The 22,308-nt window shown below is 40.7% G+C and overlaps 1 protein-coding gene across 3 annotated transcripts in view; it reads left to right on the top strand.

The window, feature by feature from the left end:
- The window catches only part of kcnq1.2 (potassium voltage-gated channel, KQT-like subfamily, member 1.2), a 181,034-nt gene that overhangs the window by 5,457 nt on the left and 153,269 nt on the right, over positions 1 to 22,308 (top strand). For all 3 annotated transcript variants that reach the window (XM_061035882.1, XM_061035879.1, XM_061035880.1), the window contains exons 3-9: positions 9,974 to 10,064; positions 16,668 to 16,794; positions 16,985 to 17,063; positions 17,162 to 17,258; positions 18,555 to 18,695; positions 20,925 to 21,035; positions 21,316 to 21,411. In XM_061035882.1, the coding sequence (XP_060891865.1) occupies positions 9,974 to 10,064; positions 16,668 to 16,794; positions 16,985 to 17,063; positions 17,162 to 17,258; positions 18,555 to 18,695; positions 20,925 to 21,035; positions 21,316 to 21,411 (742 nt within the window). The remainder of the gene's footprint in view (positions 1 to 9,973; positions 10,065 to 16,667; positions 16,795 to 16,984; positions 17,064 to 17,161; positions 17,259 to 18,554; positions 18,696 to 20,924; positions 21,036 to 21,315; positions 21,412 to 22,308) is intronic.

Here is a 22,308-nt window from a genome sequence, read left to right on the forward strand (position 1 = left end):
GATTTCACCACTTTTTCTGCACATAATTTTCCAGCATATTACATAGGATCTTGTATTTCTGGGCATGACAGAGCAGTTGGCAGCTCTGGCCAAAACTAACCAGAAGAAGTATTTGACATCTGGTAACAATCTTAAAATCGTCAACTTCTGAAGGGTCCTGTTCCTCCTAACTCATCCATGATCCAAACACTGTATGCAGTTAGCCTGTAATTATCTACTCAAGGCCTGATGTTAAGTCATTACACTTGGCAGATGTGTGAAATTCTGCTTGAAGAGAGGTAGAATTACTCTGTCTAATTAGGACATTATCTTTGTCAATGGACGATGAATGGAAACTCTGCTTGGACTCTGCATTATTCTGCATGTAGGTATTATTTTGTGTGCCCTGCATGTCTCCGGCCCAGCAGTAATTGAGGGTCTAATGTTCTCCCCTCACAGAGGAGAGAGAACTTGAGCCTGTGCTTCATTTAATATTAAACCCTTCTGACTGATCCCCTCTGACACTTAAGTAACTCTTACTTGTGGATGGCTATCGCTGGTGGCAATCTAGTCTCCTGGCCTCTTTACAGATTGGCAGTGGAGAAGGGAGGAATAAAAGGTCGTCTGCAGCACTCATGACAACACTAATAGGTCTGCTCTAATAGGCCTGCTCTGCATTATGATGACACACACAGACACACAATACAATCCCATACACACACACACACACACACACACACACACAGGTGGTGGTTCAATTCATCACTCCCTTTTATTGTGCTGGAAACAGCATCAGCAACAGCAAATTAACACACAAATACAGAACTGTGTGCATGCAGACACCGGCATACATGAGCTGAAACACACACACTTACACAGATGTGCAAATGGGGTCTGATTGCACAACACAATGTAGTGAAACTCATTGGCTCATACAGGCTTATAAATGCACTCATCAGCACGCCATCTGGCTGTTGTGGAACATCTGTCCATTCAGCAGGTGGTGTAAGTGGATAACACACAACTGTGGGTAACAATTTGATTGAAGCATTTTTCACAACAGTTTTGGACTCATTCATTTGTTCCTGACAACTGCTTTAGGAATATCCCAATAACTTTAAAATATGTATATATATATATATATATATATATATATATATAGCTGAAATGTTGTACCCTTTATACCAATATTCAATAAGAAAAAACTTTATCTGTTTTTACAGATTCTACTAAAATGTGGAACCTGGACTCAGGTGGTCTGGAAGGGTTATTGTTTCAGTTTTTGGTATGTTTGTAGACCAAGCTGTATTGACCAATGACATATCAGCAGGATTTGGTGTATTCAGGAAAAAAAGTCCACATGGAAACTAAAGGTAGGCAGAACGCAACCTAATGCAACTGCTTGCTACACAAGAACGACCAAAAAGTTGGCATCCATTCCAAGAGGCAATTGTCATCGTTGGATGATGATAGACGATTACCAATGTCTTCAGAGATTGGAAAAACTAAACTTGTTTGTTTGTTTGTTTGTTTGTTTTGATTCCCAAACAGATGGAGTTCTGTTCCATTAACTCTGACATTTTCTTTTTTTGTTTTGTAGCTGACTGTAAACTTTCTTTAGATTGGCGCTTCACAAAAATACTTTTTAACACATGAATATAATATGTAACCATCACATTTGTCCAATTACAGAGTAGACAGACAGAAACACATACTATGCTAATGAAGACAGTCTTAGTAAGAGTAGGTAGGATACTCCCGGACTGGGCATAACGAAGAGAGAGCCCGAAAAGAGTCTTATGCAACGGCATGCAGTCTCACAGGCACACAGAGAACCTGGGGCAGTGATCCCCTTCATGATGGGCGTCTCCCTCTGAGTCTTTTACATAACTAAAAGGGATGAACATGCAAGTCCTCATTGCTCATAAATGCCCTTCTCGCATTGCAAGTAGATTCAGCTTTACCGTTGATCCAATAAGTCTGTCTGAAGGTGTGTTAAGATGCAGAAAAGTTGGAAACTTAAGTTTAGAAACAAATTTTGAGTTTACATAGTAGATAAAACAGAGATCAAACTAGAAAACCTTTTTTTTTCTTTGCATTTTTTGTGATCAATATGCCATTATTTTCGACAACATCATTACCACATATAAAGAGACCAGTGTGTGCCGAAGGAAGCACTGCACCTGTTTATCCTTGTGGAACTGCAGTGGGCCAGATGTTGACAGGAACCTTTGGTTCTGTGTGTTTTCCTATTAGGACAGATTATGAAAAGGCTGCAGTGAATCTCTTTCGTCCACGTGGAAAGCACTGAAAGGAAACCTCCTATTTGATATCTGCTTACAAGAGATTACTGACTGAGTGAAGTGAACTGTTGGGGTCACGAAGCAGCAGGTTTTTTTTTTTGCATTGCAACTTTTTTTTTTTAGCTTTGGGTACAAAATTGTGCGTTATGTTCAACAATTGAAGATTGCCTTGTATAATAAGTTAAATTACAGCCACAGAGAGAATGGTACAGCTGAAAGTTTATTGAAAGTTGAACAAAATGTTTTTTTCCCACAGATGCGGTGCACACATGTTTCTGCCTTCAGAGTATTATTGTTTAATAATTGCTGATTATTTTTACTTTGAAATAGAATATATGATTTTATTCCTCTTATACCTTCCAATGGACCAATAAGTATTTTGAACTGAATTCACCTGAGCCTCAGGCCAGAAAATTATGAAGCCCACTTGTCCGTGTCTTAGTCTTCCCTTGTGCTGTTACCTAAATGCAAAATGTGTACACTCTTTGGCTCAATGTTGTGTCCTAAATACTTAAACATGATGTGTACCAATACAACTAATTTTAACAGAGAAGCTGACGGTATTTCCCTTTAATTTTGAATGCTGTCAGTGTTGATGCTGAATGTGGTTATGAATGAAGCCTTTTCCATTATGTCAAACCCACCTTTCTCTCTCATTATTCATCTTTTCCTCCAACCTATAAGGAGAGTAGCATCTTTTTTTCCAAGTATTTGGTGGACAAGATGATAGCTAAGCCAGGATGGAATATCCATGTTTATGGCTGTGGCTGATGTGGTGTAATCCAACCTAAGCTCCTCCATGGAAGGGACAGGAAGGGAGGGGATGGGGGAGGGGGGGAGGGGGCGGGGTGGGTGTTGGGGTCGGATGGATGGTGGTCAGTAGAGAGGGCTGTGCATGGCCACTTTGCCTCTGACCATGCCCGCTAGCAGCGATGCCCTGGGCAGTTTGCGTGCTCTTGTCTTGATGTTGGTGCTTTTTAAGGCCACAGCTGTTTTTTTCTTTTATGTCATGTCTAAGGAGCAGTCTTAGAAAAGTAAAACATCAAAGTGTGTCACAAATAGGCAAACACTTCGAAAGTTAAATCAGTCAACCTGCATTGAACAGATCTAATATGCGACCGATTTAGTGATTTTAATAAGAGTAGGATTTAGCTGAATTGTAATGGTATACTGATGTGACTTTGCAGAGTTAGATGAAATGCTGCTGTTTTAAAGAAGAAATCGAAAAGGTTTGAAGGGTCGGTCGTCTCTCAACCGCAAGGTCGGGGGTTTGATCCCCAGCACCTGCAGCCACATCTCCAATGTGTCCTTGGGCAAGAAACTTCACCCCAAGTTGCTCCCTCTGCTTCATCAGCGGCGTATGAATGTGTAAGAATGGAATTAATTACTTCTGATGGACACTTAACATAGCAGCCTCTACCATCAGTGTGTGAATGGAAAAGCACTATACAAGCTCAAGTCAATTTCCAATTTACAGACTTTTTCTAGTCTTCTGATCACTGAGTGCATTTACCTCGCATATCACATTCACACCACATTTACAAACTCATGGCATGAAGGGCCCAACAGAACCACACGGTCACACACTGCCAGGTTCAGTGTCGTGCCCAAGGACACTTGGAACATGTAACTGCAGGAGCTGGGGATTGAACCCCTTACCTCTGCTTGTGTGACGACTAATTCTACCAGAGTCACATCCACCACTAAAACTATGGAATCGCTTCATGTATTTGGGTATCTGCTGATACTGATTCATCACGATGGGCTCCAATAAAAAAAGAGTTATCTGGCTTAGCTTTTAAAAAAGTGGTAAAAAAAATGAACCTCAATTGATGGAAGAGAAATAAGGCTTGGTGCCAGACACTGGTAACATGGTTTTCTGAATGCTGTTAATTAGCATGCTAATGACCATTTGAGGCCTGGTTGTTATGAACATGTGCTGGTGATGTTGTCTGTGTCTCCATTGTTTGATGCTGGAGGGTGTTTGCTTTGATTGTTTGAAGAGGGGCCTTTCAAGTTTCAAAGCGTTGTTTGATACACTGTTCTGGTTTGAAGGGAACTGCTGAGTGTGTGTGGGTATCAGCAGCTTGAAGGTAGTGCAGTGTGGATGGAGTAGTTGGACTCAATAAAATAGTCACTGAGAAGCTGTGCACTTGAAAGTTGCATTAACCTGCCTTCATTATGCTCATCTTTATATCAGGATAGCTTTCGGCAAATCTAGAGATGTGGCACCTTTCTGTGTGAACTCTGATGTTGTTTGTGTTAGTTCTATAGACACGCTGGGATGGCTAAACATCAAGCAACAACCTCTGATGATGAGAAATGAATACAATGTGGAAGCATGCAAAACTGCTGTTCATAAAGTGTCCACTTGAGGCTGGCTTCCACAGTTAAACCACACTATAGGTTCCATATTAAAATGCCAGTTTATGAAGCAGAAATAAACACGTTTGCAATGGTTTTGATCTCCATAGCTAATTTCTTTCTCCATAGAAACTGGAGGTGACAACACTAATGTTTCGATGATATTAAGGCAAAGAGTTACGCATAAGTAGGCAGGATAAGTGGGGATTCTTGATGTGACTGACAAGCTGGCTCGATGTAGGTTTTTTGCTTGGCTTCACTTTAACTAACTTTGACCTGTTGGCATCGTTGGTGTCGTTTTCATCATTTAGAATATGAGTTGACAGGATAGTTTTGGCAACCAAGACTCTTTCGGCCTACCTCAACTCCACTTCTTGGTCTGTGGCTGACTCTAATACAGTGACAGCCATAGGCCCCATTAGTCTTCGAAATGCCTCTTCACACACTGATGGGTGACAACATTGAGGCCACTTCCATGTTCTATACAGTCTGTGGTAAACACCTGAGCTGGCAGTGGCACTTTAAATATGTGGTCCCAGCCAATTGTAGTAAATCAATCAATCTAATGAATCATTGTGCACCTCTTAACACAGCTGTAGCTGCAGATTGCAGTGTTTTATGTATTTTCTGTGTTTTATAAAGTATAAGTGACTTTGTTTTATATTTTTATATAAGTATCAATAGAGTTTATAATGAGATGACCCCCCCCCCCCCTGATTTCTGTATGTTGTTGTCTAAGCTGATATTGCCTTTGTTTCCCCCTTGATTGAGAGGGTTTGGTGTGGTGGTGTGGCTCCACACTGTACTTATTTTAGTGAAGCTGAACAGATCTGCAGTCAGTAATACTCACTAAAGCCCCAGCTGTTATGTTTTAATCAGATCCCAGGGGTTTTGGCCTGGCTAAATAAGGTTGGCTAATGGTTGTGAGTGACCCAGTCCTGTCTGAAGCTAAAACACCTCCCTGTGGTGTCGCTGCAGAAAGATTATGGATATGACGTTCTGAAAATGCTAAATCACAGACTCTAGCTATAGACAGACTGAATGTGTGCCACCTTACAAAATATCAGCCACGTGTTTTGTTGTGGTTTTCACATGGGATGTTTGTTTTGTTTGGTTTAACCCAGGAAACCTTGTATGTGTCAAGAGAAACTGTGTGCACACTTAAAGCCTCACCACATTCAAGTCTTAGCTATTTGTTTACATGTTTTACATCTGATCTCCTCACTTAACTGGATAAGGTTGCTTAATGTTATTTTTATAAGTAAACACTATAAATAAAATACAATTTAAGCTCCGGGATTAAAATAGTTTAATGTATTCATAGGATCTCTGAGGACCTGAAGTGAAGTGTTTTAAGTTGTAGGATCCTTAAAATGCCTCTGCTGTCTCAACAATGAAGAACAACTGTTGTAGTAAATTCTGTGTAGGACATGGTCATTATCCAAAATCAATGTATATCACAATATTTATCATATCATCGTGGCCTCTGTATCGTGATCGTATTGGGTTGTGGGAAATACCCAGCCCTAATAGTAGGGCTGCAAATTAAATCATCATTTGTTATTGCAACATGACCATTTGTAATAAACACAATGCAAAACTCTGACTTTATTACACTACATAAGAAGAATATTGTATGTAGAATCAATTCTCTCTCACTTGACAAGTTTACATTTCATACATTGGATAGAGGCCTGAGTATAATGGCCATGCTTTCACACCAGTTTGATGCAGTCAGGTGAAGTTAGATATCAGCTGCCCTCAGATTAATTTGTGCCATTTAAGTAGAGAAATAGTTTCTGCTTCTTGGACCTATTGTTCCATTCCAGAGGGACATGTTATGAACACAGGTATCGTGTTAAACATGAAGAATAGCAGATAAAACTAGAACTTTTTAAAACATAGTTATATTTAATTTGTAGTTAGCTATTCAACTTTGAGTTATAGCTGAAATGTACACTCAAAAATTGTGTTGACTTATTGCAAATCATATCCATATCTCACATGGCATATCATGCAGGCCTAATATATGCAGCATCCAATGTTGTTCTTTTTTTTAAGCTTTGCAAAAAACAACAACAAATCTGTATTTCCCTTTTCAAGCCACCAAAAGCTGCAGCCTCGTTGTTGTACATGGTGACATGAATTCTGACATTCATCCCACTGCTTGTACAGAACGTGAACTCTGGATGTAGTAGGGAAACATATTTTGAATTGCCCTTACTCGCCCTTATCTTAACCTGCCCCCGCATAGCCTTCCTTAAAGGCTGTTAATGCCACAGGCTGTAACACAAATAGATGTTCTTTTGGCCAGTGGCTGCATACAGAGAGTGATAGTAAAAGCAATAGCAATTTTTTATTTCCTATATAAAGCGCATCTCATAACTAATATGGCGTGCAATAATATGAATATCAGCTATAGTGATTACATTTCTGCAATTTCTAAATGTGTTTTAAATCCTTCTCCCTGCAATCCAAAATAATCCTATTGTTTCAATAGTAGCCAATTGATGTGAATGCATGAACCATGTCCGCTTGGCTGAGTCTGATTGGTCAAATATTCACATTCTAAGTGTGAATGCATGTAAATGAGATCGATGTCCTTATAGTGGAATTTTAAGCAGCTTTCGTGATTGCACATGTCCCTTTGTGTCGAAATACAAACAGTTTTTAATCCACGTCTCGGTATCCTATGTCTCGGTACCTACACCACATTTTGAGCAAAAAGGCAGCTTTTGCAGCTTTCTATTTATGACAGCTACAATCCAACTGGCTTCTTTCTAATGTCCGTGCCCTGTCATGTTTTCATTTGCATTACAATGGCATCATGGGCTCTTTATCATTTGCCCTGAGTAGCACTGTCCACCCTACAGAGGCACTGATTGGCTCTAGGCTGAGTTATTTGTCAGTCCCATATGTCGAGGTCATTACACCAAGCACTTGTCTAGCCATGAAACGTCAGTGGATGTTTGAGGTGCCACTCCGGCATCCAAAGTTCTGATGGGCTGATGTCAGTGATGAAGGCTGGATGATCAACACAACACATACTGTCCAGTAGTATGGAGTAAACAGAACACCAAACCAAAGTAGCATCGTCAGGTCTCCCCTAGTTTTCAGACGCTGTGCCTCACCTTTATTGTCGTAGTGATTGCAAGTCACACTGAACTAAGTGCTCAGGTTATCTTAGCGTCAGTTTGTGTTTGAAACGGCATTAAAGAGACCCAGAAAGAACGTGTTGTGTGTGGTGTTGAGCGCTAATCCTCCTTATGGAGTAAAGTCAGCGTCCCATCTGGCCAATGTGTCGCAGTCTGTGTGTAAGGTGGAGTTCTTCTTAAACTCAACGAACCCTGTTTGTCTTAGACTACCCCCCGAGAGACCCCAATAATTCAACATGATCTTAAAGTAAAGCACATTGAACACTCAGTTTTGCTGGTGGATTTGTGAAAGCAACATTTGCAGGTATGTTGTTCTGGATTAGGAGTGTATAGGTCCCTGCATTATTTAGTATGTTCCATGAATGATGGTAAACAACAGACACTTATGTAACCCTTCCAGGTCATGGCATGTAATCCCCCCCTGTAGCACACAGCATCATAATGCACCCACTGCTGTGTGTTTTTAACGTGACCTTGATCATGATGATGGTGCATGCAAACGCTCATGGAATGTCATGTAACAGCTCTTAAAAGATGTGAACCAAGGATTATTTCTGGGAGGGTGAAAATGAACACGGGGGGCTATTCCCTTAATCCCGAGGGGTCGGAAATGACGGAGCAATGCCCCTCATGGACTTTATTTGTTTTAATTGAGAATGAATTTATGAAGACTACAGCCTACATTACAATTAATAGTTGGAACTAGTTTGGAAAACGTCTCTAGTAAAGTCATCTGTATGAGTTTGTTTAATGTTTTCTAACTGTGTTGAAGCCCCTAAAGGAAAAAGCCAGTGCTTCTTAGTTTTGATCTCAAATTGTATATTTCTTTTTTAATCAAAAAGTTGATCTTGATCTTAAGGACTACCATGAGCTTTTCAAATTCTGTTTAAAAAATCTTTTCAGCCCCCTCAATATTTTATATCAATAAAATAAATGAACAAAAAAGAATGCCATATTTTCTATCTGAAACAATAAGTTGATTTATTAATAATAAAAATGGTAGAATACTAATGTGCTAATATTTTAATAATCTTGTATTTTTTGTTGATTGGATAAGCAAATAAACTAAGAATGAAAATAGGTGTAATTAGGTGTCTCTGCATTCATTAGTCCCACCACATGTCCCCTCTTCTCTCTCTCTCTCTCTCTCCTCCTCTACTTTTACCACAGGTGTGTTGTAGCGGACGTTCCACTCACTGGCTGTATTTGTAGATTATGCATATACACTGACAGATGGAGCGTCTCGTTGGAATGTTTCACTGTTGCTAGGAGACGTGGAAACATCCTGTCAGGTGTTAATACAAGCAGATTGATGACAAAAAGGAAACACAGAGAAGGTGCTGGAACACCTTTTTTTTTTTAAACCTGCTTGTAAACATACCATGTAGTGGTTCATTGAGATGGTTCATGTCTGCAGCACAATCACTGTTACATGTGTGTTCTTAGTGAAAGGAGACTCCATTCTGGGTGATAGCTTCCATCCTCTAACCCAAGAGTGTTTCTGTATGTGTTTTTATTTTCTACTGATGTGTCGTTATGCCGTTTGCCATTTGGGACAAATAAAGACATTTTTTAAAAATGAAGGCAATCACAGGTTAACGTATCAGAATGAAGGTCTGGTTCTTACATACAATAAGTGCATTTCTTGTTAGAATTTTTATCTGGGGATAGCGATACAAAACAATTATCTACCGGCTGTGGAACCTTCAAACATTTTATTTTGGGCTGTGTTTGCCTTCATTTAGAGACAGGACAGTGGACAGAGTCAGAAATCAGGGAGAGAGAGAGAGAGACATGCGAGGAAGGAGCCACAGGTCAGATCAGAACCCGGGAAGCCTGCATAGAGGACTAATGCAATAGCAATTAGTTTTATTTATATAATACATTTCATTACAGATAAGCTCAATGTGCTTTACATTGAGGTTAAAATCACAGCATACTATTTATGTATATGAGCCGCGCGTACTTACCCCCTAGCCTACTGGCGCCTCGCTTGTAAGATATTTTTTTAGATAAATAAAGTGAGTGCTTTTAAAGAAAGTACATTTGAGTAGTGGATAGTAATCACAGTCATACTGAGTCATACACTGAAGTCATACTGAGTCATATGCTGAAGTCATACTGAGTCATGTGGTGAATGTGTACAGTGAAATCTGATTTGTGTCCCTGCAGCTTCGTCATGGTCCTGGTGTGTCTGATCTTCAGTGTGTTGTCCACGATAGAGCAATATGCAGACTTCGCCACAGGAACCCTCTTCTGGATGGTGAGTTTTTTATGCTCATGCACAAAACGCAAAACATTGACTACTTCTGTTGTCACTCACACGGGGTTTACATTCCAAGTTATGTCACCTCAAAAGTGCTGCTCTTGTTGACCAGAGAATGGAATAAAAAAACAGGTTGAGATTAAAACCTCTTTTCCAAGAGTGTCTTAGTCAAGCTGGTTAGCAGCACATTTAACAAAGTTTCTGAAGAACCAATGATTACGGGGCACCGATAGCCTAGTGGTTATGTTGCGCGCACCTCATGTACAGAGGCTATAGTCTTCATCATAGCAGCTGAGGGTTCAGGTCTGGCCTCGGCACTTTGCTGCGTGTCGTCCCCCACTACTCCTGTCTCTCTTTTAAGATTTAAGATTAACTTTCTTCAGCTGTCCTATTCATGAAAGCAAAAAGGCCCCAAAAAAAACTTAAGCAAAAAACAACGAGCACTGCGGCCATATAAACAAATATTTCTTTGATATGATACATTACTTTAATACATTACAAGACATGAAATAACAGCAAATATTATGCCAAATCCACCATAATCAAAAATGTATTAGGCGGAACATCTACAGCCAGATGTGCTGTACCAGCCTCCAAGTCCAAATGGATAATTAGGCTGAAGGTGTAAACTAATGCAACAAAATGACCTTTTTAACTAAGATTATAAAACAAAAGAGTATGTTGATGAAGAGGAAAAATAAAACTTTATAAATAGTGTAGTGGTGAGTGCACACGCACCATGTGCACCATACTCTAATGAGTATGAAATTAATTCTTTCCACTCTTTGTAGGCAATCTAATCTGTGAATACAGGTATTAAAACTGCTGTATTGAGGGAATTAATACTGATGCTTCCTTTTCAATTAAGACTTTTATTTTTTGTTTCGTAACGAAACCTTTTTTTCTTATCAATAAAATAAACATACACGTCCTTAGACAGACAAAATAAAAGAGATAGAAAGGGCTAGTCTAAAGCCTTTGGGGGCGGCAGGAGCTCAGCCCGCGAGGACTTGGTTTGGGAACCGGAGGGTCGCCGGTTCAAGTTCCGGTGCGGACCATAATATGGAAGTTCCCGAGCACTGCAGAGGTGCCCTTGAGCAAGGCACCAAACCCCCAACTGCTCTGGTGCGCTCTCTGCTTTGCAGCTTGTAGCAGCCAGACTCTGACATCTCTCCACTAATGCAGGTCCACAGGTCCTGTTTGTGCATGTGTGTGATTCAGGCCTAAGCATGTCCCTATAATATATATGTACGAAAGCCCGAGGGGATTAATAGTGTTAACTTGTATTTCTCTCTTACCATGTTACTTACTGTAAACATGTTTTTCAATTTGAACCTTGAACTGGGGCAGTGTGTTGTGTATGTGCGGCGAGACTGGCTGCAGGCTGTTGTGTGTGTCCACCGGGAGGTGAATAAAGTTTCGACACCAAATTAACGTCGTGTTTATTACAGTTAACAAGTAGTATATCAAATCAAATCCAAATTCATAGATGCCCTGCAGTACCCCTAAATATCCACATGATGGAGACAGAAGATCTAAGCTGGGAGTTTCTCCCCGCCATCTTACACCGCAGCCGTATGCTATTCCAAAGCTCAAAAAGACTGATGCCTTTATGTAATTGCATATGCACAGACCCTGCCAGCTTGTGTTGCATTCAGCGAAAGCCCTTTACATTGAGTAGCATGTGTGCACTTTACATAATTAGCATGGGATCGGTCAGGAGCCACTGTTTTGGAACCTCACACCAGTTTGGCTCCACACTGACGGCACTTTCTTGATACTTGCTGGTGAATTAACTTTTTGGTGGCTTATTAGGTCATTAAGGCTGCTAAGTGATGCAATAAATCCAGCCGCTTACAACAGGTCGAGAAAATTACAGCTCCTGTTTGGAAACTCTTCAAAGAGCTTGCATCATTTGTCTCTCACCAGCACACTGTTAATATAAATACACAAGTAGTCGCTGCACACGCACACACGCACACACACACACACACACACACACACACACACACACACACACACACACACACACACACACACACACACACACAGACACTCACACTAATCCTGCACGTACACATACACAGACATGGAAAGATACACAACCACAAAAACACACACATGTACTGTACCACCTCCTGAGTCCTGAGGGCAAACACAGGACAGAGAGGACACTGTGTTCTGTAAACTTTTGGCAAATGCACTTTGAAGACCTACTATCAGGGTTATTCATTTATTTGTATCCAGAAGGAGCAGAAACTCTCAACCTTTTTTTTTTTTATCACTCACTTTCCCTCTCTTTTTTTCTCTGCTTTCTTTTCTTTCACTTCCCTCCTACCACCTTTGGCCTTTCTTTTTGTGTTGCTTCATTACTTGTACACCAGCAGTCATATGCCCCATTAGCGATAAGAACAAATTAAAAAGCCTCCGCATATACGACTTAGTTTTTTTCTGTTTATTTGTGCACCTGGCATGGGTATTTCTATTGCAAAGTTTTGGTTCAATATTAATTTTGAGATAAGATAAATACCTTATCTTGTGAGCGTGGGTGTGAATGCCACCTATGCCAGAGTATATGTGTGTCTTTTTGTACCAGTGGGGTGGAGCTCCGTGAGTGGAGTCATGGTGGCATATAGTGGCGGTAGTAGCTATACTTAGAAAGTTCAATGTTCCCTGACATCTGTGAATCACTGGCTGCTTGTTTTGGAAGGCAGAGGGGACATTAGTCCTTGAGGATATTTGGCCTTCAGGACAGCTGCTAAAGTAAAGCTAGCCAGGCTGGACAGGAGGTTCAGAAATATGCACACACACACACACACACACACACACACACACACACACACACACACACACACACACACACACACACACACACACACACACTGAGTCACACACAAGTCGCATGGATTTTTTCTGCCTGCATCTTTTACACTTTCCTGTTCAAGCAGCTATTACTTGTTTGGTCAGCGGTGTATGTGTGGCTTTGCTGTACATGACGTGTTTCTAAAAGATGCATCCTCTGCTGTCACTCTATAAGGGCTTCATTTCCAATTCCAATTAAAAGTCTTAATATACATACACCGTGGCTCTAGTTCAGCCTCTGCTTTGTACAGTATGCACAGCTAAGCAGCAAACTAAACTCACTCATGAATGTTGAAACTGTGTGCCTTCAATATCGGTATCGGCTCAAAAAAAAATCCAGTTTCGGTGGGGCCCTAGTGTCTGTATTTTAAGAGCGACTGTAACGACCAAATGTCGCCCTGGGTTGATTAGAAAGTATTTCCGAGTCTGATTCTTAAAGTGGATAGTTTAGAAATCTGAAACTGGAAACAATAAGAAGATTCAAGATTCAAAAAATGTTCTTGTCTATCCCATAGTGACAGAAGATTACCTTTGGTTAGAGGCTCAAATAACATCAAAACATTTTCACCCATTAGCTCCACATAAAATCATACCAAAGCTTATTATATAACATCAACCAACGTTGACTAAATTGATTGTTTCAGATGTTTTCAGTGACAAACAAAAAAAGGTTGACCAAGGATAAAGAGGCACAAGAACACTAGAACTTAATCTACTAAACAAAGTCCCCAGAAATTCAAAAAGGTACAAATACATCAATCAAACATACGAAAGATCCCGGCAGTCAGTCAGCTGTTACTTAAGGCTCAGGTAGCAACTGAGGTGTAACTTTTGAAAGCAGCCAACCATAGTAATATGAAGCCGCTCCTCCAAACACATGGACATGTCCCGCCTCCTAACTGCTTGTGCAGGACCAGTGCAAGCGAGAGTGTTGGGATAAGGAGTGCGGTACATCCTTGTTCTCAATTGTATAAAACTAGCCTTCTCTCCTACTCGTGTCAATGTTTGAGCTTGTTGAAGACTCTGCTCTTGTGCAAGAAATTCAATGACTTGGGACTTAGTGATGGACAGACCAACTTATTACAGGCCGTCAACAGCCACAGATACCATATTCTTTTCTTTTTGTTTCTTTTTGCACAGCATTTGATTATTAATTGCTGTAAGGATGTAAAAAAAAAAAAAACAACAAAACAAAAGAAGCATGTGAATTTTAAATTGGATTAGCATTATTTATTGTATCCTAAATGACTAACAAAGTTATTACTTTGCATTGTCTACTAGTGATGGGCTGCAAACCCTTTGTAAAGCATGTGCAGCGACACACTCAGATGAAGCAATAGAATCACATATGCATCAGATTCTCAAGTTCTCTGAACGAGCTTTATCCTCGCCCGGTTTTACGAGATTAACGCTGCGCGAACAGGCGGCTATTTTCAGTAAACATGTAGTTGGCGGTTACTGATACACATACAGAAACACACCAACATCTGGGTGACCCATTTTATGGAATTATTATGACTAATCTCTGCAAATCTCCAAATTCATGTGTACCTTTGACTTTCAAATGGTAACCAGATGCCACAACTACCGAGCTCAATCAATCGGGATTCAGTGTGCTCTTGTGTCTGTGCTGATGGTGTTTAGGTCGGACAGGGGGCTCACTTTTCATTTGAATTATTTAATTTGATTTAAATTGTGTTTTAGTCATTTGTCTTTCTTCAGTCTTCTTGTATTTCCTCTTCTTCCTCCTCCCATTTTACTACTTCCATTTTTTTCATTAATTCTACTTGTTCTTCTTTTCTACTCCCTTTTCTAGTTCTTCTTCTCCTCTCATTACATCTTCTACTTCTACTCTTACTTCTAATAACTCTTCTTCTTTTTCTTCATGTACATCTCCTTTTCCTATTCTACATTTTTTTATTCTTCTTCTTGTTCTTCTCTTTCTTGTTCTTGTTCTTCTTGTACTTCTTTTCTTATTTTTCTTCTCAGTCCACTATTACCTCTTGCCTTCTTCTCTCCCACTTTTTTTATTAAGATATTTTTGGGCCTTTTTTTGCCTTTATTGGATAGTACAGCTGAAGAGAGACAGGAGCAGCAAAGGGCAGGTGTCAGTTTTTAACCCACGGTCGCTGTGGCGAGGACCTCAGCTTCTGTACATGCAGCACAAAACAACCGCTGGGCTACAACTTCCCCTATTACAAAAAGTATATTAACCCCTAGTTATAAGTTAACTCAGGAGGTTTTGTTCGTAGGCATCATATGAGAAAACTTCCCACAAAATGTGTCAGTTATAGTCAGAAATTGGCACAAGTGTCCATTAGGCTATTCAGCGTTTTTATAGACACAACAACATGGACTTGAAACCCAGTCTGTTACTCTCCTCCACAAACAATAGGGCTATGGCTGACTGGTCAAGTTCAACTGAACTGGATGTTATAGGTAGCTTGGCTCTAGACCCCTGAATGCCTGCCCAGATCTCCGATTTGTTTAGAGGTTCAGATTTGAACCAATGAAGTGAAACCGAATGGAAATTCAGTCTGTTTATCAGGCTATGTTATAGAGATTTAGTGAACCATTTCAGCCCGTCTCTGTCTTCAATTCAGCCTCTTTATGTCCCTCTCTCTTTGTCTTTAACCCCGCGACAGAAAATGAGCAATAGATGAATGGAAGGGTATAGGAATGTCAGGCCAGATCATTCAAGCACAGAATCTAAAGCTGTAAACATGATTAGTTAATGAAACGGGGGCAAGCTGAAAAATGCTAAAAAAGCAGCCAAAAGGATCCGTCCATCTGAATGTCCTCACACTGTCACGGCCCTGATGGAGGCTTTGCATTGACATCAAAACAAAAAGTTATATACCAAGTCGTTGTTGCAAAAGTGTCATTATATCTACACACTAGTGCACTTTCTCTTTGGGCTGATACTAGAGGGACACTTTGGCCATCAGGGTAGCGTCTGCTTTGACTGACAGCTCATTGTTTTTGGGGCTCGGTGGTGCCGTGTTATTGCAGTAGGGCTCAGCATATTGAGTTTCATACAAGGGGGTGGTCAGGGAGCAGCTAGTTCAAGCAATCAGCGAGATGGCCACCCACACGGGCCTTTAGGTTTGAACAGACAGTACGGTGGCTAAATATTATGCATGCACGGTGGCCTGGAAAGCGATCTCTGTCTGTTCATTAATTCACAGAAACACACATGTATGAAAAATAAATGCAAAATGGCACAATTTGGGACACAATTTAAAAGCACCAAGCTCCAAATCAGGCTATCATTTTTCATTATTAGTTTTGTAAGCGCTGCAAAAAGGTTGACTGTTGCAACAAGACAGATTTTATAGCCTCCTTATGAGTCAGACAGCAGTGTGATGGCATTTCACCCTGCGGCTCCAATCACTTAGCCATTGACCCTGTCTCAATACGATCTGTCATCGGCCATGTTATCAACCTTCATCTCTCCTCTTGGGTGATCTCGCAACTGCTAGACCACCTCAGTGTCTCCCTTTATCTCTGCCTCACGCACCTGTCATTACCCTGTCGTATCAGATCCTCAGTCTTGCTGATTGATTATAATGGCCTTACTGCTTTTAGATCAGTCTGACTGCATGGCATATTGTTATCAATGCTTTTTAAAAATGATACACCTTATCTTCTCCCACATCCTCTCGTGCACTTATTTGCCTCTGTACCAGTGGATTTATTTAAACCCTGTACTCTCTGTGTTTACTTTGTGTTTCACAGGAGATCGTGCTGGTGCTGTTCTTTGGCACGGAGTACGTGGTTCGGCTGTGGTCGGCTGGCTGCCGCAGCAAATATTCCGGCATCAAAGGACGCCTCAGCTTTATCAGGAAGCCCATATCAATCATAGGTGCACCTGGTGTTGTTTTACTTTGCTCCCCCTTTTAGTACGTCATGAGTTGTTCTTGTAGATCAACAACGTAGATTATTCTAGTAACGTGAGGCTTCACTTTAGTACAATGTGTCATACCTGAAGTGAATTCATTCATACATTTATTACCATATTTTTGACGATCTCCCTGTTTTCTCTTTCCCCCCAGATTTGATTGTGGTCATTGCCTCCATTATTGTGCTCGGTGTGGGGTCCAACGGACAAGTTTTTGCCACATCTGCCATCAGGTACAGTCACTGTTATGTTCAGCATTTGATTATTTCCTCAAAGTTAAGGGGCGATCAGAAGATGGTAAGACAAATACGGAGCTGTTGTGTTATTTCAGGGGCATCCGTTTCCTCCAAATCCTGCGCATGCTGCATGTTGATCGACAGGGAGGAACATGGAGGCTTCTGGGTTCTGTAGTTTTTATCCATCGACAGGTAGGTTAAAGGTTGGCACTGTTTAGACTTAGACAAACACCTTCATTTTTGTGTGTGTGCCTTTATGTCTGTATAGCTCATTAGAATGACAATATACAGTTTTTGCCTTTATTTATAACTATTATATTTACATTAAGATATATTTTGGGGCTTTTTATGCCTTTATTTTAGAGATAGGACAGTGGATAGAGTCAGAAACTGGAGAGAGAAAGAGTGGGGAAAGGTTGTGTGGGAAAAGAAGCCACAGGTCGGATTCACACCCGGGCCGTCCGCTCTCGAGGACTTAAGCATCTGTACATAGACCGCTTGGCTGCCGGTGCACCATTTATTTGAATCTATTTTTAATTATCATATTCAGCACAGTGTTGTGACAAACGGATGGGTGCACAGAAAAGCCTGCAGCAGACCTGACTTTATAAGGAGAAGAAAAGAGACGTCAAAGTTGCCTTCTTTTTTTTTCTCGGGCTGATACACAACAAAGTCACAGGATGTAATGCTCTCTTCATAATGCCTGGAGTAGACCTGTGTTCTTCAGTTATATTCGACCTGACATTTTGTCTCTTTGATGCATAAAAAGAACGGGAACAGTCAGTGAGCATCGCGTGCAAAGATCAAGGAAGTAAATGTAGTATGAAGCAAAGATGAACCTCATTTGATTTGTTGCCATCTCTCTCCTTTGTCATATGACCACTTAAGCAAATGATGTGCTCTGTTTAGTGGAAATGTAGGGCCTTTAGATGTGTCTAAGGGAGCAGACAAGGAAAAACCTCAGCACATTAGGATAAGTATTTCAGATGCATTCAAATTCATTAGGCCTTAAAATCAGAGCTTTATTTAGCATTTCATTTACAGTATACAATATGTACTGAAATACCTATCCAACATAAATCAATACATTAACGAATCAGGCAACTTTTTAAAATCACTTAAGTTGTTGTTTAATACATTTTGTTTTGAAGGAAGAATGCGCAGCTCTTTGATCCAGTAGATGTCGTCCCCTTGAGCACCGGCATTAGACCAAAACAAACTGCTGTTTGGCCACACCTCTACTATTCTGAAGCCTCCGCTCTCCTCCAGCGACACACCTCCAACCCCTCTCCCCTCGCATTCGCATGAAGAAGTTATGAATCAGAATGCACCATTAAGCAGAAGCGGTGGGCAGAATTGTCCTTTGCTCGAGCTGCAATGTCCACTCAGCTCCAGCTTGTGCTGCAACATGTCCATTGTCATGCCATCTCCACAAACTCATTTGTAATATTTCTTTTTTCACAATACATTTTCATAAATGGTTTTCAGGAGCTGATCACCACCTTGTACATCGGCTTCCTGGGCCTGATCTTCTCCTCCTACTTTGTCTACCTGGCTGAGAAAGATGCCGTGGATGAGGAGGGCAAGACCGGCTTCTCCAGCTACGCCGATGCCCTGTGGTGGGGCGTGGTAAGGCATCCAAAGCAAGCCCTTCACTGATGCTCTTGTTCTCATTTCTGCTTATTTGTATGAGAATGTTTTTCCAAATTTGGTCTTCTGCTTTGCATACATTACCAGGGTCCCTTGAATGCTACTTGAACTTCTCAACATACTTATCATTCTTGAAAGGCCACATCACGTGTACATGGAGAAAATATTCTTCTCCCCAGAGAGCTGTAACAAATAATCAGCACAATGCCCTCTGAAGTGGAGTCTTAATCAGAAAAAATGGAGATGTTGGCCACCCTGGTTAGACCAATTATGACCTCCTTGTGTTTTAAGCACGCATGTGTCGCTGCAACATTCACCACAGAGGCAGGAGTGTTGATGTTTCCCGTGTGCATAGAGCTGATTTTGCTTACGTCCCTCAGTACAGAGGCTCGGGTTTCCACAGCAGTTAATTAAACATTTGAATTGAAAGCGCAGAGTAATGAGAAACCTATGGCAGCCTTGTGCAAGGGATCAGCGTGCCACAAAGACACGGCAATAAACCATTCACCTCTGGGCTCTTTGGCTGAAAGAACTTTTAGAGCACCAATATAAAGTGTCAGTTCCCTTAATTAAAACTTTAATTGTGGGGATTACTACCTTTATGTAACGAGGGTTACAGGGGTCACAATGCTCCTCACCGCCCCATGGAAAGTCGGAGAAAAGCTGTTATTTGTGTTGATCCGTTCACAAGGTTGAGAAAACGAATAACAGCTCGAGATTTGCTCCTTTTTTTTTTTTTTGAGAATGCCAACTCGAGAGTGATCATATGCTATTACAATGGGTTTGAGTGTGCATGTCTTCGAGTATGTGTTGTGTGTGTATTAATTGAAGTGAGAGCGAGCTAATTGGAAGCTGTGAGCTCTCCCAGGGTGAATTCCTTCTCTCGCTGTGATTTCCACATTCGGATGTGCAGGTGCAGAGCACACAGCTGGAGGACAAGCCGATGCAATGATTCATATCCCCTTCTCTCTCTCTACCTCTTTGTTCTCTCTCTCTCTCTCTCTCTCTCTCTGTCTCTCTCTCTCACCTTCCCCACTCATTTGTCTTTTTTCCATTTGCCTGTTGTTACGAATTTAATTTTTAAACCTAACTTAACTGAAAGAGAACATAGTGTGAACGGCAAGCTAAGAAAATTTGCTTGTGCCATATTTGCAAATTTTCTTGTAGTGCTTTCTGACTAAATGAATTGAGTGTAATCACCAAACAGCATCCTTATAAGCATGTTTATATACATGTAGACATGCACTTACACACACACTTACACATGAACAAAGACCTGGTCTGTGACCTTTGTGGAGACAAAAAAAAAAGGTTTTTGCCTCTCACCCTACAATCTGAAGAAGACGGGTGTTTTTGAGTAGGCCATTCCACTCTGATGGTCTCAGGACATTGTTTAGTCATCGTATTTCTGGCTGAGGGATTAGACCCCACTCCTCCCCACCTTTCCCGCCCCTGCTTCTTCTTCTCCTTTCTTTTTTTTTTTTTTTTTTTAACTCCAAAATCCCTTTTAAGTATCTCACCTTACATCAGCCGCTTTGTGTTAGCGCACAGCAGCGGCTCACACGCCGATACCCCCATAGACACCCTGGGTGAGCCAAGTGTACTCTGAATGTGTCAGAATTGGCTCGCCTTTCAGAGTGGGTGTACATGCAAATGCAAGAGGTATTTGTTTCCCCCCCCCCCTCCCTCAACCAAGAAAATTCCTACACTCACTGAGGATTAGTGGTCGGGAATCTTACTCCCTTTGCCCCTTATTCAAATGCCCCAAACATCGCTGACAGTTGTAAAGAAGGGCTTGAACGGCTGATGAACTATTATTTTATTGTGAAACTTCTGTTATAGACTGAAGGGTAAAGCTTGGAGAGCTCTGCAATGGCGGACATTTTTGTTATTATCAACTGTTTGGTTTATGTTAGACTTAGATCAGTTAGATACTTTTATTGAGGAAAAATATAAGTATTACTATTAAGTTAAGAGTCTAAAAAAGGCAATAGGACTTTGTTAAAATTCCTGAAGACATTTCCCCATCATCTCCAAACCCTCTACAGTTCTTCAGAAGTGACTTTAACTTAAACTTTAAAATGTTCTGACTTCTCTGCATCAGTAAAGAGCCTTAAATGTTACAGGATTAATCCTTCAAATATTCTAAATCTGCATATGATAATATTCATTGTTCAAAAAGACCCTTCCTCTTGTTTCTGTTTGTAGGTGACTGTCACCACCATTGGCTACGGAGACAAAATCCCTCAGACGTGGATAGGAAAAGCCATCGCCTCCTGCTTCAGTGTCTTCGCTATCTCCTTCTTCGCTCTGCCTGCTGTAAATAAATATGATTTTTTTTTTCAGGAATGTGATTTTAGATGTATTCAACTTTTCTAATATGCTCATCACAACTTTGTAAAACGCTCTTGTTTGAGTAAATATAATATATTTTTTAAAGTTTCTGTTAATAAGTGTAACTAATGTGAGCACAGAAAATGAGAGTTCATTTTTTGTCAGATACTGCATCTGCACCCAACCTTGACACTGAGTCTTACAACGTTAAATTGAAATCTTGCAGTATCAATAGATATAGTACTCCCTTCCTCTCCCCTCTCAGGGTATCCTGGGCTCAGGCTTTGCTCTGAAAGTCCAACAGAAGCAGAGACAGAAGCACTTCAACAGACAGATCCCTGCAGCAGCCTGCCTCATACAGGTACACTTTAGCCTTTAACCAAAGCATCTTTGTTTCATGAAATGTAGTGTTGTAATCCACAAGGTGTACATTTAAAACCTGCTCAGACACAGTCCATCAATGATTTAACATGAGGCTCTTAACACAACCATGAACAATGCTGCAGAATCTGCACAGACTTTTTGGAGAGGTGTAAACTTGCACTTTCTGGATCTTGTGAGTTCAACAATCATTGGAATCTTAACGAAGGGGGGGGAAAAAAAATCAATGCTATACCTTCTTTCACTGGAAAAGGGTGGCTCTATCCTTTTTTTGCCAGGAGCGAAATTGTAGAAGAATAATTAGCTGAGTCGCAAAAAGCCCAACATTGTAAGGAGTACACTGACCCGGAACAAACTGAGACACAGCCGCAGACAGTTTAGACACCTGTGACACAAAGGCACTTTATGTCTGCTGAACATTGACAATACCATGCATCTGTCTTATATGTTTAACATGTGACTTACTTTAAAGATAATGACAAGGAACACGTGGAGAGTAATGCACATTGAAAAGAAAAAAATAAAGGGTCAACATGGGAATCAGTAGCAAGAGTTATGAACTTTATATACAGGAATTTATATTAAAGAAATGAACCATTTCAGACTGAGGCTGACATGAGGGATTTTACTGATCAGATAAATAAGTTGAGGTTTTTGAGCCACACATCTCACAATGCTTCTCAATGGGTGTCCCAGACTGACATGTTCAATAGTGTAAGTCAGTACAGGACAATAGATCTCCTTTAAACACATGAATTTGTGGCCCATAATGCTGCATATCTTGCGTTGTCATTTGGCTTATTTTTACAGTTTATTAAGGGACAGGAGGACACACATTGTTATCTCATACATGTTATGTGGATCATTGAGTAACATT

Source organism: Labrus mixtus, chromosome 4, assembly GCF_963584025.1.
Source record: "Labrus mixtus chromosome 4, fLabMix1.1, whole genome shotgun sequence".
In the NCBI taxonomy this organism is placed as follows: domain Eukaryota; kingdom Metazoa; phylum Chordata; class Actinopteri; order Labriformes; family Labridae; genus Labrus; species Labrus mixtus.